The sequence below is a fragment of the Terrapene carolina genome, unplaced genomic scaffold, assembly GCF_002925995.2.
Source record: "Terrapene carolina triunguis isolate 2854851 unplaced genomic scaffold, T_m_triunguis-2.0 Scaffold69, whole genome shotgun sequence".
In the NCBI taxonomy this organism is placed as follows: Eukaryota; Metazoa; Chordata; order Testudines; family Emydidae; genus Terrapene; species Terrapene triunguis.
In genome coordinates, this window is record NW_020664420.1 from 7,135,804 (window position 1) to 7,153,296 (window position 17,493).

General features: G+C 45.0%; 1 protein-coding gene across 3 annotated transcripts in view; it reads right to left on the reverse strand.

Moving 5' to 3' along the window:
- Window positions 1-17,493, reverse strand: part of ST8SIA5 (ST8 alpha-N-acetyl-neuraminide alpha-2,8-sialyltransferase 5) — a 67,464-nt gene that overhangs the window by 16,736 nt on the left and 33,235 nt on the right. For 2 of the 3 annotated variants that reach the window (XM_024195322.1, XM_024195320.1), the window contains 3 exons: window positions 9,519-9,611; window positions 3,385-3,471; window positions 1,930-2,074 (listed from right to left, as the gene is read on the reverse strand). In XM_024195322.1, the coding sequence (XP_024051090.1) occupies window positions 1,930-2,074; window positions 3,385-3,471; window positions 9,519-9,611 (325 nt within the window). The remainder of the gene's footprint in view (window positions 1-1,929; window positions 2,075-3,384; window positions 3,472-9,518; window positions 9,612-17,493) is intronic. The other variant, XM_024195323.1, reaches the window with a different exon arrangement.

Sequence of the window (17,493 nt, forward strand, 5' to 3'; positions counted from 1 at the left end):
AGGATCTCACAAAACTGGGAGACTGGACAACAAAATGGTAACTGAAATTTAGTGCTGATAAGTGCAAAGCAATGCCTATTGGAAAACATAATCCCAACTGTATGTATAAAATGATGGGGGTCTAAATTAGCTGTTACCACTCAAGAAAGATCTTAGAGTCATCATGGATAGTTCTCTGAAAGCATCTGCTGAATGTGCAGCAGCAGTCAAAAGAGTTAACAGAATGTTAGGAAACATTAGGAAAGGGATAGATAATATGACAGAAAAAATATAAAAAAGATATATTAGAATTGGAAAAGGTACAGAGTTGGGCAATAAAAACAATTAGGGGTATGGAATAGCTTCCATATGAGAAGAGATTAAAAAGACTGGGACTGTTCAGCTTAGAAAAGAGATGACTAAAGGAGGATATGATAGAGGTCTATAAAATCATGAATGGTGTGGAGAAAGTGGATAAGGAAGTGTTATTTACTCCTTTACATCACACAAGAACCAGGGGTCATCCAATGAAATTAATGGGCAATACGTTTAAAAGAAACAAAAGGAAGTACTTCTTCATTCAACACACAGTCAACCTGTGGAACTTGTTGCCAGAGGATGTTGTGAAGGCCAAGACTATAACAGGGTTCAAAAAAGAACTAGATAAGTTCCTGGAGGATAGGTCCATCAATGGCTATTAGCCAAGATAGTCAGGGACACAACTTTATGGTATGGGTGACCCTAAACCTCTGACTGCCAGAAGCTGGGACTGGACAACTGCAGATAGATCACTAGATAATTGCCCTGTTCTATCCATTCCCACCAAAGCACCTGGTAGCAGCCAATGTTGGAAGACAGGATACTGCACTAGATGGGCCGCTGCTCTGACACCAGTGTGGCTATTCTTATGTTCTTATAACCTGGGGAGGGAATGAGCATTGGAGAGTAAAAGTGGTCTGGTGGCTGTGAGGGAGTAGCCTGGATTTGGGACTTGGGAGACCTGGATTCACTTCTTTGCTCCACCCACCACAGACTTCCTATAAGATGTCAGGCAAGCCACTTAAGCCCAGATCCTCAAAGGTATTTACATGCCTAATACCCATCAAAATTATTGATTTCAATGGAAGTTAGGCATCCAAATATTTTGAGGAACTGGGCCTTAGGGCCGGCTCTCTGTGCCTCAGATCCCATCTGTAAAATGGGGATAATAGCACTGCTTTACCTCACAGAGGTGCCATGAAGATAAATGCATTAAAGATTGTGTGGTGCTTGGATACTATGATAATGGCAGCCATATAAGAACTTCAGATCAATATTGTGCTGGTCCTCTGCAAAGGGATGAGTTTCAGATATTTCCACAAACATACAGCTTGAAATTCGAGATGTGTGGGTTTGTTACATAATTCATAGTCACATAAATTAGTTTCTGCTCTTAAATTTCAGTGTGCACTGAGAATTGTACATTGGGTTGTAAAGGATTATTTGCTGAAGAAATTTGTGTATAAATTCTAATAAATACATTTGAGAATTCTGCAACATGTTCACAACCTGAAAACAGGTAAAAATCACTGAGTTCTCAAATTTTCAAATAAGAATAAGAATCAGACCCAGACAAATAATGTGTTTAAAATATGCGGACATGTCCTTGTTGAGTTCTGGTCGCTGAGCTTCATTATATGCTGATTTCTAAAGCCATTTCACTAGCCAGTTAACATGTGGTCAGTAAATTCTGCAGTCAAAAGTATACACATTGCATGCCAGCTGGAGCAGATGGCAACTAGATAGAGGAAAAAACAAATGGAATAGCAAATGGAAAATGAAGATGCAGGATCAAGGATGTTTGCAAAAATTTCAAAATGTTGGTTAAAGCTTGACTACTATATAAGACTTTGTCCAATGCAGCAGCTACAGTGTAAGGTTTTAGCAAATGGATGCAGACATGTAACACACCTTTGGAAACATTCTGAAGATTTCTTGATTGATATGGAAGATTCCACTAGTATCTACTTCATATTTCAATTTAGTTCCCAGGGGAGTATTTTTCTGTGTGGTGAACAGAAAGGCAGGGGCATTGCAACATCTTGACAACGTTGACCTGTCAAATGAACAATAGGTGAAGAAGTTTACATGAACCAATAGCATGGAGTAAAGCTAAGAGTTAGAATGAGTATTGAAATGGATAGAAATTGCTGTCCCAATGATGTTATGGTTAATGTGCTACTCTCACCATAGATTTCATAATAAACTTAAATATACAGAGGAGTGAGTGATGTGTGCCAAAATGGAGTCAATTTCTTAGTTCACGTCTTTCATTTAATGCCTTTTCTACTTTTGTCTTTGCAACAGAAATCCTTGAATGACTCCCACTCTTATTCCAGAGCACATTTGTTTCTGAGCCAATGCTCATGTCTCTGATGCCTGTGCATCCACAGTGATAAATATATGTGCACAAAGCTAAAACAATGCTGTGGCTTCATTCAGATAGTGGCCCTACAGGACAGAATTCCAAAGCTGGGTTCTGAAATCATTCTAGATGAACTTCAGCATAAGATAAGATAGAGTGTTCTAGGGACAAATGACAGAGGCCTCTGGATACCAGAACAGCAGCTGAGGAGGCCAGAGAATGGCAATTGAGAAGGCTAATCAGGAAAGATAATCAATAGAAAGGGCCCTGAATACAGAACAAACTATCCAGATTTTCATTCTGATGATTCTGAAGATTCTTGGCTGGCGTAAAGCAGTGTTACTACTGAAGACAGTGTAGCTGCAATCATTTACATCGGTTGAGAATTTGGTCCGCACCCTTGACGCAAGGAGCATCACAACTAAGTCTTGGTTTATGACTGGAGCATAGCACTGGGAGGGAGGACTCCAGTGTTCTGTTCCATAGTTGGTCATTGACTCACTGTGATCTTCCATAATCTCTCCAGATTGTGCCCTCGTCTCTCTTCTCCCTGAAACACGCTGGGGGGATCCTCAGCACAGATTTCCCCTCCTTCATAGGTAGGGTGACCAGAGAGCAAGTGTGAAAAATCAGCATGGGGGGATGGGGGGTAATAGGCGCCTATATAAGAAAAAGGCCCAAATATCAGGACTGTCCCTATAAAATCAGGACATCTGGTCACCCTAGAGAGGGGTGAGTCTTAGGTGCTTCTATAGCATTCTTCCACCCTCACCCCATCCTGCTACCTGACTTTTTTAAAATTAACAATAACCAAAACCTACTTAAATGCATTGGTCTCCCCGATCATAATGAATGGTAAAAAGTAACAGCCTCTTGATGTTTTACTTGCTCTTTAATAACCATCGATATGTGAAGACATCACTCCTTTACAATCAATTACATTGAAACTCACCCCGTTAATTACTGGTAGCAATAGTCTCATTAACAGAAACCCATCTTACTTGAATAGGTTGGCTTCTGTGACATTCATCTCCCATTTGCACATCTGTAGGCTCTTCCACCTGTCAAACAATTCAGTTTGCTTCACCCTAAAGACAAAACCAAAGACTTTTGAGTGCACTTTTATGAAATGCACTTTTCTCCATTCATAACACTGCATTGATGAGGGCATGTAATGGTTATTTGGTAGGAAGAGATAGTTGGGCCACGTGAATGCTCTCTGTCTAAAACCTAATCCCTATGTATGACTGAAAGCACCCCTGTAGTCACACCATAAACATTTTTGTAATAACCTTTGTGCAAAATATACTGTGAGGTATCATTTAAAAACTAACACCACACACAGCTAGCATGGGTAAGTCTACACGAGCTGGGAATCACACCTCCCCGCTCAAATATAGACGAACCTGCAGCAGTGCACTGGGATAGCTACACTGGTGGCTAGCCACTGACAGCTGTAACCAGAGCATGTCCTCAGTGCAAGCAATGCCTAAGACCCGACAACTACTCTTGAAGTTAATGGGAAAAGTCCCCATTGACTTCAAGGGAGGTTGGATCAAGCCCCTAGTGCACCTCTTCCAGTTAAACATTTTTCCCAGCTGTATTTTTTGCTAGTGCTTTGTCCACTTTAGTTTTAATTGTCTCCAGTGATGGGACTCTCTCCACTTCCCTTAGGGAAACTATTCCATAAGAACATAAGAACGGCCGTACTGGGTCAGACCAAAGGTTCATCCAGCCCAGTATCCTGTCTACCAACAGTGGCCAATGCCAGGTGCCCCAGAGGGAGTGAACCTAACAGGTAATGATCAAGTGATCTCTCTCCTGCCGTCCATTACCACCCTCTGACAAACAGAGGCTAGGGACACCATTCCTTACCTATCTTGGCTAATAGCCATTAATGGACTTAACCTCCATGAATTTATCCAGTTCTCTTTTAAATGCTGTTATAGTCCTAGCCTTCACAACCTCCTCAGGCAAGGAGTTCCACAAGTTGACTATGCGCTGTGTGAAAAAGAACTTCCTTTTATTTGTTTTAAACCTGCTGCCCATTTATTTCATTTGGTGGCCTCCTAGTTCTTATATTGTGGGAACAAGTAAATAACTTTTCCTTATTCACTTTCTCCACACCACTCATGATTTTATATACCTCTATCATATCCCCCCCTTAGTCTCCTCTTTTCCAAGCTGAAAAGTCCTAGCCTCTTTAATCTCTCCTCATATGGGACCCATTCCAAACCCCTAATCATTTTAGTTGTCCTTCTCTGAACCTTTTCTAGTGCCAGTATATCTTTTTTGAGATGAGGAGACCACATCTGTACGCAGTATTCAAGATGTGGGTGTACCATGGATTTATATAAGGGCAATAAGAACATAAAATAACCTTCTGCTAAGAGTCTGAGCCAGAATGCCCTGTAGATTTGACATTAGAAGATTGTCTTTCATATCTTCTGGGGAAAGGAAGAGGGCTTCAATGGTCAGCATCATGGGACTACCTTAAAGCTCCAGAAGTTGCTCCTACCTACCTAGATGAGTTCATGTGTGATCTTCAGTATCTGGAACCTAGATATCCTGGTGACTGGGAACTCACAAATATCTAGGTAGAATGGATATGTGATGTCCCCTTTTGGACTTTGATGAAGTTTGAGGTCTCTTTGAGGCTGCTGGATCTTGGTGCATTGTCTTTGGGTTTGAGGGGTTTGAATGCTCCCTGTGCTGGTTTTCAGTAAAATAACAAGGATATTTTAAGAATAGCTTTATATATAACACTGGTATAATTTAAGACTTTCAAGAGTGTGGAAGTCACTCTTAAAGATCTAGGTCATACTGTACCTTCTATGGTCCATCGGAGCATGCTAATTTGGAAATCTTCCATTATCCCTGAGGGACAACTAAGGGGAAAAGAATATTCCCCAAGCACATTAGAAGAACCCAGCGTGGCAAACAGAGCTTTGCTGTGTTAAACAGCTTATGGTACCACCGTAATACAAATAATTTATAACTGCACATCCAAGGCTAATTCTATCCCATCAAATTGGAATCCACTTACAACTGAGTGCCACTGGATAAGATACAGAGAGGTGATTTTCTCTATGCCCTGCAATCAATATAAGAGAACACGATTCCAGCACTCACCACCTTCAGCCCGCACCCTGGCAAGCTGTTCCCCTTCTCACTATTTATTTTTAAGCATGGTGAGTCAGCAAACTAGACAAAGTTGCTATGCCAATGTCCTTCATCCAGTGCCAGTTACAGGGGGAAAGGGAGCAGCCAGCGTTGCTCTCTGTACAGAGGCAATGAGGGAGGCGTACGTCCAAGATTCATGCAGAGCGGTAGCAGCGAAGTGCTGTTGCTATTGCTTTAGATGGCTGTTGTCATCAATACTTTGCACGTCTAGAGCAACTTTGCATCTGAAAATCTCAACGCGCTTTACAAACAATAATTAGGCCTATGAGTAGGTAAGTGTTCTCACTGAAGCTCTAAGCGCCTGGAGGCAGGAACTTTGTCTTTTATACTTTGTCTATAAAGTAACTGGTACCTGGCACTATCCAAATAATAAGTAACTACAATCCCCAGTTTCCAACCTGAGGCGGAGAGGTTAAACATCTTGCTCAAGATCACACACTAAGGGCTTGTCTTCACTACCCGCCCGGATCGGCGGGTAGAAATGAATCTCTCGGGGATCGATTTATCGCGTCTCGTCGGGACGCGATAATCGATCCCTGAATCGACGCACGTACTCCACCAGCCCAGGTAGGAGTAAGCGCCGTCGACGGGGGAGCCGCGGCGGTCGATTTGCCGCCGTCCTCACAGCGGGGTAAGTCGGATCAGATACGTCGAATTCAGCTACGCTATTCCCGTAGCTGAATTTGCGTATTTGAAATCGATCCCCCCCCATAGTGTAGACATAGCCTAAGTCAGTGGCAGATCTGAGAATAGAGCCCCTGAATTCTAATTCCAAGTTACTCTGCTCTAACCCCTAGAGAACCCAGTCCCTCGGACAAATAGCTGATAAATGGTGGCTGAGCTGTAGGGAAATTCCTCCCGCGTAGGCCTACTGCTGCAATGGCTAAAAAAAAATATATATTTTATGGACCAGCCGCAGGTTTTTCTTTGAAGCCAAGGCAAGGGCGAGATTGACTCCAGTAAATCCCATGGAATGTTCAGGTGGCAACCAAGTCTGCGGGTCCTGCTCATCCTTTGCTTGAGATTCTCAGCTGAATGCCTGTCTGGGGCTGGAATATGCTGTGGATGGAGGCATGGGCGGTGGGTCTCACAGGCCAGGGGAGCCCGCCCACACCCCGCCTGAAGGCCCCCTCCTGCATCCCACTCTTCCTTCGTGGCCCCAGCCCAGGCTGCTCCTCTTCCCCGAAGCAGGCAGGAGCAGGTCAGCTGGCTGGCGGCCTGGGACCTGGGGCAGCTGGTGTGGGTACTCGAGCCGCCTGTCTGGCGTCTGGGGCTGGGGGCGCTGGGGAGGACTGGCCGGTGCGGTCCAGAGCTGGGACAGGGGAGCCGGCGGCTGGGGCCGGCCAGTGAGCCAGGACTCGGGGCAGCTGGTGTGGGGCTCCTTCAGCCGTGGTGGGGCACTCGGGGCTGGGCAGGGGGACAGGGCCTCAGGCAGAAGGGGTGGGGTCAGGGGCTAGCCTCCCCAAATGGGCGGTTCATGCGCCACCCACAGATGGAGGCATTTTGTCCAGGATCATGTGTTAAAGGCGAAATGTGATATGTGTCAGAAAGCATGAAAGATAGAGGGTAAGGGAAAAACTGTCTTTATACCTATGTCCATTACAGACAGTCCCTTTCAGAGGGTAGCAGTGGGCCAAACAGGACCACCGAGAGTGCCAACATATTTCCTTACCTAAAGAATGCAAACTGCAGAGTTTGGCATGGACCTGCCTATCACACTACCGAAAGCATGCCAGAAATATCCGAAGAGTAGTGTATGTTGGGTTCCTCCTCCTTTCCTGTCCCTTCCTCATCTGATCTGCCAGCCAGTGTTTTATCTTGTCTTTGTCTTGTCTTAGAACAAAAGCTCTTCAAGGCCCTGATTCAGCAAAGCACTTGAGCACATGCTTAATTTTAAGTGCACAAGTGGTCTCATTGAAGTAAATGAAATTTATGCACATGCTTAACTACTTAGCTGAATTGGGGCCCAGGACAGGAAATATGTCTTGATCTGTATTTAACAATAATAATACCTTGCTCTTTCATAGTGCTTTTCATCAGTAGATCTCAAAGGGCTTTACAAAGGAGGTCAGTGTCATTATCCCCATTTTACAGGTGGAGAAACTGAGGCACAAAGAGTTGATGGTGTCCAGTTTGCAAATTAATTCCAGTTCTGCAGTTTCTCATTGAAGTCTGTTTTTGAAGTTTTTTTGTTGAAGAATTGCCACTTTTAAGTCTGTTATTGAGTGTCCAGGGAGACTGAAGTGCTCTCCTACTGGTTTTTGAATGTCACAGTTCTTGATGTCTGATTTGTGTTCATTTATTCTTTTGCGTAGAGACTGTCTGGTTTGGCCAATGTAATGGACATCATTAAATTAGGCCTGAATAAAGACTGGGAGTGGATGGGTCACTACAAAAAGTAATTGAATTGTCCTCGTTAGCACTGACCCCCCACTTGGCAAGGCAACTCCCATCTTTTCATGTGCTGTTATATATATACTGCTTACTTTATTTTTCACTCCATGCATCTGATGAAGTGGGTTTTAGCCCACGAAAGCTTATGCCCAAATAAATCTGTTAGCCTCTAAAGTGCCACAAGGACTCCTCGTTGTTTTTGCTGATACAGACTAACACGGCTACCACTCTGAAACTGTTTTCAAGGTGACACATTATTTTTAATAATAAATAATTGTTTAAACCAATACCTGAGCTGTTTTTTTCCATTTACATGTGGAATCTCTCCAGGATTTGTTACAGTTTTGTAGAGAAGACTTTTAAGCTACTTTGTCTAGGACAAACTCCTCTGCTCCATAGCTTAGAACTCAGTCATCGGGTATGTCTACACTGCAACTGGAGAGTGATTCTCAGTGTGGGTAGACAGCCATGCATTAGAGCAGGGGTCGGCAACCTTCGGCACACGGCCCAGCAGGGTAATCCGCTGGCGGGCCGCGAGACATTTTGTTTACGTTGACCGGCCACCGCTTCCCGCAGCTCCCATTGGCCGGGAACGGCGAACCACGGCCACTGGGAGCTGCGGGGGGCCGTGCCTGTGGATGGTCAACGTAAACAAAATGTCTGGCAGCCTGCCAGCGGATTACCCTGCTGGGCCGTGTGCCGAAGGTTGCCGACCCCTGCATTAGAGCTAGTGCACTAAACATAGCGGTGTAGCTAAAGATAGCTCAGGCAGCTGCCTGGGCTAGCCACCCGAGCATGCACCCAGGCAGTCCAGGCAGGTTTGTACTCAAGAGGCTGCCCCCAGTATAGTATGCTATTTTTAGCATACTAGCTTGAGCAGAACTAGCACTTGTTTGCCTGCACTGGGAAGCGCGCTTCCAGCTGCTACATGGACATTTACCTATTGTGCAGTTGTTTTATGAGCACCACTCCCATGGATATCAATGGGAGTATGTGCAGGACATGTACTAAGGAAGCCTGTAGCGAAAATAAGGAATATGCACTGTGGATTGAAGAAGAGAATTTTGTCCTTACATCAGTTATTATTTTACCTTTTTATTATGTTTTAAAACCCCTTTTCAGGGATGTATAATCCTCTTAGGCAACTGATACATTTCCCGACGTACCTGTGGGATCATACAAGATGGAATACTGATACTGCATCGATCAAATGACAGAATCGTGCTATGCTACTGAATTGTTTAAATTACTTGGCAAATGAAAACACACGATATGATCTCAGTAGAGGGCCCTGAATAGACTATTACAGATGAAAACATGGGCTCCTTACATTAATCAAATTCAGACCGTGGCACTGAGACTGGCCCAAAGCCCACTGAAATGAATGGAAAGAGCCCCATTGTCTCCACTGGGGATCAAGTTCTTAATCCCCATTTCTTTGAGATGGAAGCTCAAAATCCCTGCTCCTGAGAGATGTGTCTTTGGCCCCCGCATTATACATGTGTTTGTAACCCATCTGACAGGGCAACCATTTTATAAAGCAATTGCTCATACTTACATAGAGAGCACTTTCACCTCAATGATATCATGTCTTAATTCCAGGCATTTGGTGGAGTTGTATTCAAAAGGTCCTTCATAAAACTCAAAGTACCTAAGGAAGAACAAGGACAAAAATAACAAAGGTTACAAACAAATGCTAGATTCTGAAACAGAGCTTTGTTTATCAAGGGAAGCATGCCTGAAGCCAATGCCAGTGTTCCCTGTCCCTTTTAGGAGTGCACGGTCTGGCCCCAGAATAGAGCAAAGTTATTATGCAAAAGCAAAACACTGGTACCATCTGTGACTGCAAAATGCCAAGTGTCCCTGTCCCTTTAGAAACTCAAATGCTAATGGTCACATTTTCAAGAGAGAGCTCCCACCACCACTTTCCATTTAGCCAGTTTAAATAAGTGGCCAGGTTTTCAAAACTGCTCAGCTCCCGGTTAGGCACCTAAGTGAAGTCACCAGATTTTCAAGTGGTCAGTACCCAGCAGCTCCCACTAAAGACAAGGACAGCAGTGGGTAGCTGCTGGGTGCTAAGCACGTTTGAAAAATCTGTCCCCCTTCATTTAGAGGCCTGAATGGTCACAAGGTACTTTTTAAAGATCTTTTTAAGTGTCTTTTCTTAGGATTTCTACATGACAGGAATAGCATTTTGAGTTTGGTTCTTCTTGTCAATATCACAATTTTAAGCAGTTGACCTTTTCTTTGGGTTTTTTCCCCCCCTTAGTACATGTTTTTGATTGGAGATCCCTTTAATTTAGAAAATAAGGATTTAAATGGTAAGAAGTGGATTTAATCATTTAAATGGATTTACTACTCTACATCACAAATAAGACGGATAATCAAGTTTTTGGTGCAAACACAGACATGAAAACACAGCTTTCTCAGTTAAACCCACCTACGATATTCGTTGGGCTGGGATGAAAGGGCAAATTAAATTAAATTTCAGATATTCAAATTAGACACCAGAGGGAGCCCATGCTGTCTATGAAATTTAATGAAAACATACTGGAACTACCAAAGGAAGAATAATGATTTCAAACCAAGCTCCCTATCTGCCTAAATATTTAAGTACCATTTCATCACTGGAAGTCAGTAAATCAAAATCATTTATCTTTTAGAAGACACACTCTAGCCTAAACAGAAGTTATAGGCTTAATGCAGAAATTAGTGGGGAAATACTATGACCTGTGCTATGCAGGAGGTCAGACTAGATGATCATAATGTTGTCTTCAGGCCTTAAACGCTATGAATCTATAACTGCTGACTTCATTTACTATGTATTTTGTATTTTCCATAAGGAAGAAAAGTACGAGGGTTTTCCACTTTGTGGCCATATATTGGGAATAGAACTGGAATGTGGGTTGGTTCCTAACACATTTTTAACATTATTTTTAAGTAAATTGGCATCAAAATACTAAGTTTTCAATAACTATTTCTTTGAAACATTCAAGGAAAAAGTTACTTCTCTTGGTAGTTCAAGCAATAAGAAGTGCCTTAAATTTTGGGAACCCATCTTGGGACATCTAATCTGGAGAAGTAATGAGCACTCATAGTTCCAAAAGAAGGTAAGGGTGTCTAGGGCCTCACCTATATTCAAAGTTACACCAGTTTAACTTTACATTGATTTAACAGTTGATTTGGTTAAACCAGTGCAAATCTTTTGTGGACACACTCAGATTTAAATCTGGTTCATTCCAATTTATCTTAACTCGATAAGGAATCAGTGTTGGTATCACATCTTTTTGGTCACAGAACTATGTGTACACAGCTTCTCTTACCAGACTGAGGCTGCAGTCAGGAAACACCACCAAGCCCCACCAGCTGCTGCTGTTTTTGAAGGCATGATGCAGTGCACTTCTACTGCATATAGCTAGGCACAGGGACTGAATATTAATGAAACCTGGGTCATCTGTGGGATTTGAACCCAGTCCCTCTGGACCTAAAAAGCATGGCTCACCACTGCTTAAGCATAGTTCTCAACCTCAGGTCTGGGGCCCCCTAAAGGGCCATGAGCAGGTTTCAGGGGCCACAAAGCAGGGCAAGCATTAGACTTGCTGGGACCCAGGGTTGAAAGCCAAAGCCCCACCATGTGGGGTTGAAGCCCAGGGCTCTGAGCCCCGTCACCCGGGGCTGAAGCTAAAGCCTGAGCAACTTAGCTTCATGGGGGCCCCTGTGGCATGAGGCCCCAGGCAATTGCCCTGCTTGCTACCTCCTAACACAAGTCCTGGCTTTTATATGCAAAAGAAACAATTGTGGCACAGGTGGGCCATGGAGTTTTTATGGCATGTTTGGGGAGGGGAGGGCTCAGAAAGAAAACTGTTGAGAACCCATGAGCTAAAGGACCCATCTCAAAGATAGTAGCAAACTCATAATGCTCTTTACATGGTCTGAGCACTAGAGGGAGACAAAGAGCCACACTGTATTCATGGGGGTTACCCCATACAGCAGGGTCCCAGCCTGTCCTTGCAATGGGTATGAACATGAGCCACCCCTCTCTCCCATTGGCCTCTGCCATCTGTCCTTTCCATTCTCTCAAGGCAACGCTGGTAACACAGTAAGGCAGGATGAGTGATCTATGACAGTATTTTGCTGTAGTACAAAACAGCAACTATAAACTGAGGGCCTGATTCTCCTCTGACTTCCTCTGACACTAGATTTTCAACAGTACCGCTCCACTCACTGGAGTCACTCCTTACTTCGACTGCTGTGAGCGAGAGGAGAGGGCAACCCTGAATGTGCGCATTTCCCTCCACAGCTAGAGGATGAAACGCAACGCCATGCCGACGTCCTCCACATGGTAGGCACCACTCAATCCATAGGGGCTTATGTGGGACATAAGGGGTGTGTGGACCTGGTGCTGGCCTTCTGCACAAGGGTGAGTGTCACCCCAAATGAACAGAATACACAGTCCCTGGAGACCGAAAGACATTGTTAAAATCCAGATGCACACTCTTCTTTCCCATGCTGTTCTGTGTCCATTTCCTAAATTAGAGAACCCCAGCTCTGACGTCAGACAGCTCACGTTACCATATGGTAATCCTGCGGGGGGGAAAGCTGGCTTCCGTCAGAGAGGGAGATGGTACTTTATGAGCTATGTATGAAATGTCCTGAGTCCCAGAGACCCCCCTGGATCATTTCCTGTTTACACAAACAGCCAAGCCAAATGCTGAGAAGAGAAAGGATGTGTTATAAACGAGGGGGAATGGGGTGGGGGAAGGGATTATACTAAAACTAAACAGTGCCTACAGGATGAAAGGAAACCCCAGTAATAGTACTGCATTTATAACAGAGGAACTCCATTAAATAACATTTGAAAAGATTAGAGGGCCATATTGTGATCCCCTTATTCTCACTGAGTAGCACCTCGCTTCTCAAATAGCCTCACTGCTTTCAGCAGGATCTTGTGGAAACAAGGGATTCACAGCCTGGCTCCTCGGACTGGCTCCTACACAGGCAGCTGGTGAACATATTTCTTGGGGGGCTGAACCCGCCCGGCACTCACCTCATACTGGCAGCTCTGGCCTGCAGGGCTGGCCCCAGCTCTCTGCTCCAGCCTGTTGCTCTTGCTGCTCGCAGATTCATCGCCTGCCACAGTATCACAGTTTTCGACCAGAGCGCCTGGTTGAAAAGGGACCCTGGCGGCTCCGGTCAGCACTGCTGACTGGGCCATTAAAAGTCGGTCGGGAGTGCAGTGGGGCTAAGGCAGGCTCCCGGCCTGCCCTGGCTCTGCGGAGCTCCTGGACGCATCTGGCATATCCCTGCATCCCCTAGGCGCAGGGGGAATGAGGAAAGCTCCACATGCTGCCCCCAACCCAAGCACTGACTCCGCAGCTCCCATTGGCCGGGAACTACAGCTAATGGGAGCTGCGGAGGGTGGCGCCTGTGAACATGGAGGCGCCTGGCCGCCCCTGCCTCTAGAAGCCGAACATGCCGGCTGCTTCCGGGAGAGCTGGAGCGCACACCCCAACCCCTGGCCTCAGGTCAGAACCCCCTCCCACACCCTAACTCCCTCCCAGAGCCTGCACCCCAACCCCCGTTCCAGCCCTGAGCCCCATCCCAGATTCCACACTCCCTCCCACACCCCAACCCCCTGCCCCAGTCCTGATCCCGCTCCTGCACTCCGAACCCCTTAGCTCCAGCCTTTAGCCCCCTCATGTATCCCAAACCCCTCATCCCTGGCCCCACCCCAGTGCTCGCACCCCATCCAGAGTCCTCATCCCCTCCCGTACCCCTGTCCCAGCACGGAGCTTCCTCCCGCACTCTGAACCCCTCATTTCTGGCCTCACCATGGAGCCTGCACCCCTCCTGCACCCCCACCCCCTACCACAGCCCCAGCCTCAGCCTATTGAAAACCCCAGAGAAGGGGTGGGGCAGGGGCGAGGCAAGGATGTTTAGTTTTGTGAGATTAGAAATTTAGCAGCCCTATTCAGCAGGAGGGACCACCTGTAAAAGGGAGAAGGTGGCTCAGTCTCCATGCCAGTCCAACCATTAGTCTTTCTGGTGAGACTGCTAGAAGAGGGCGCTAACTGTGATTTAGATGTTGGTGCAGTAGGAACTGATCTAAAACCAGCTCATCTCATATAAGCCATGGAACAACCATCACATGGACTATCACCCTGATCTGGATTTGAACCATCAAGCCAGAGGTGATGCCCTCTAGCTCCAGGATATCCAGTCCCCAGAGCCAAGCTGTCACAGCTTTAAAGACTTACTGAAATGGTATCTATTAAACACATATTAAAATAAAATCCTATTTGCCTCTCTTTCTCCCCAGTAGCATTTACTCTATTTATTTGCTTTTAATAGAGGCAGCTTGCTGAAACGCAGGTAGGCCTCTTCCTTCAGAACTGCGGTGTGTGGTACTTTCCCATGAGAGGCACTGTACCTTCACCCACTCACTATATTATAAGTGAAGGTTCTGCCTATTAACTCCCACTCTACATTATGCAATTCCTTGCAACTGACGAGGCACTAGGCTTTTAAGTAGTATAATTAGCACAAATAGGTAACATGACAGAAATCTGTCCTCTCTGTTCTCTTCATTAGTCTAAACTTGACAGACAGCTATGAAATGACAGCGGGGTACATTTTATTTTGTTTTAGATTATTGATTACCCAGGTGCACATTCTCACTGACAGACACTCAACAGCCATCCCTTTTACCCAGTGGGGCTCGATGTTCTACCTTCCCAAGGACAATGATCATTCTTCCATGAATTCAAAGAAGTTTTTACAATGCATGCCCAGAATGTCACCTCTCTCTACTTTAACTTTTCCCCCCATCTCTGGAAACCTGAGTAATTTTTGTCCCCCACTCCCAAGACCACCAACTAACTGAAAATACACACCGATGCAAAAATATACACACTGACACAAAAATACATGAATCTTCACATATGTCCAAAATGGATCGAACTATATAAAACATACAGCACACGTACAGGAGCTGTAACATGCCCAAAGATGCAAACACACTGGGTTAGATTTTCTCATAGTTGTACCCTCTACACTTTGTTTACAAACTACTGTAGGTACATTCAGGTCACTTTTGGTTATCTAATATTTGACGGCTCTTTCTAGCATCAAATCCCACGTCTTAAGACAACACCTACAGCTGCGAGTGCAGGAAGAGGATTCTTTCCGTATGACTCTCAGTAGTGAAATGAAATGTGATTTGCACTGTGGTCTTCCAGCTTTTACGAGCTGAGGCTTTCTTCCTCTCTAACTTTCATTTCTCCTTCATGCTTTTATTTATAGCTGTGCAGCTTTTGAGTTCACTGCTGATAGAAGGAATTGGTACCATGCTCGTGCATTGGCTACTGTAACTCTGAGCTCTTTGATCAACTGCAGTTAAGTTACCTCTTCTCCTTGACCTCCAAGTTCTCCTTGATCATGCTCCATCAGTTATAATGTCTGCAACCTCAGTCCTGCCCTAGAGGGACTCTCCCGTTGGGGCATCGGTTCATTAGATACGTTGTGCAGATTTTAAAAATACAGTTAAGTGTCATTATCAGACATGTGTCTTTAAACGAGAGCTTTCTCTCCTACCGGCTTCTGTATCTAAGTCAGCATGCTCAGTTTGTGATGACTGCAAGTTCCACTTCCACAGCAAGGGATCCTGATGCCATATGGACAGGATTATGATCTCACTGCAGGAAGAACAAGCTTTTCTCCAAAACCAAACACCTTCCGGTGGCTAAGAAAATGAGAAGTAAAGGGCCAGGTACTGCGGGCTTTTATGAAGTTCTAAATAAGGGAAAAGCCCTATTGACTTTACTGGAGGATTTGAGTGAGGGCCAAGTCTCTCTTGCCTTCCTCACATGAATAGTTCAATGTGAATATGAGAATAAGGCTAGCAAGGTTTGGCCATTAACAGAGATTTCAGGATTTGGTCCAAATAAATTGATAAATGTATTATCTCCTTTTAAATTCTGACCCCAAATTTACACAGTAACACTTACCTAGCATTTTACATCTTCCAACGGCTGTCCAAATATCAACTAATCCTCACAATATCCCTGAAAGGTAGGTAGGTAATTTCCCAAATTTACAGGTGAGGAAGCTAATGCAGAGGTTAAATGACTGGCGTGGCAGAGCCAGAATGAGAACCCAGGAGTTCTGGTTCTGCTCTCACTCTACACCAGTGGAGCCCTGTTAACTAGAATGAGATTGCACCAGGAACACTGGCCTCTGATGTTAAGTGAAATAACCTTTCATATGGTATCTGTGAAAGAGAATACCTGAGAACATACCATTGCCAAATGGAATCTCCGGCTTCCATAGCAGCTCAGAACTGGCAAGGGAGTGGGAACAGTACAGCATGTGGATCAACTTACACTCCTCTAGGAGCCCGGGACAAAAAAGTCACATTGCTTTGTATGCTGTTTCTGCAGTCTGATAAACTATCCGTGGTAGCTAGATACTGGGAAGGGTCTTTAAAGTGAAGGAGTGACTTGTGTGGGGGTGGTGTGTGTTGTAATAACTGGGCCTACAAAGTTATCCTAATTGTAAGATCAAGTGTAAGGAGGGAGTAAAAGTCTATTAAATGTCACAACACCCTATAACAATAATAGTTAAGGGTAGAAAGTGGGAAAGGGAGACAGAAAGACTAAATTAGTCTAAACAAAAGAGGCCTAGTCAATTAATTCAAAGACTGTGTTAACAGCATGCCCGGTAAATAAGAAAAGTGGGGGACTGAAAAATCAATAGACCAAAATTGGTGTGTGGAAAATTAGGCCAAACTGGTAAACAGAATAATAAGAGGAAGGGCTAGTCCACCCACCACTCCCTTTTGGGGTCCTTACAAGAAAACCTCGTGGGGAAAAATTAAGAAGCAGCAGCTGTCGGCCAAAAATGCAGGTGACTAAAAGAAAAGTAGGAAGGTGCAAGCTTCACCATCGTGGCTGCTATCCCCGTCTCCTGAAACTCTGAAGTCCACCACAGCGCCACTGGGCCTTCTTTGTCCTGGGCCTGAGAAATGCCCTGAACAGGCCCAGCCAGTCAAAGGGACCCAAATGACATCGCCACCTCCACTGGCTCTGGCAAAATCCCAGATTTGAAACTTGGTGAGTGTCCTTATCCTTCCTTACCTTATTTTTTCACTTTCCTATCCTTCACCTTTTGTCTTCTCTCTAATAAGAGTCTGGCCTAGCAGGCCAAGACTGTGTATTTTGCAACACTGCTGTAGGCCTGTAACCAGAAAGGCAATGAAAAACAATGCCCTACACAGCCTACTGCCGATGCACATTTGCCTGGTCTGGGAGTGGCTCATGAAACCATGTGCCGTGCCTGTGTTTTAAGCAGTGTTGTTGCAGCCATGTTGGTCCCAGACATTAGAGAGACCAGGTGGGTGAGGTGATATCCTTTATTAGACCAACTTCTGTTGGTGAGAGAGAAGTTTCAAGCTACACAGGGTATGTGTACACTGCAATTAGTCACCTCTGGCTGGCCCGTGCCAGCTGACTCAGGCTCACGGGGCTCAGTCTAAG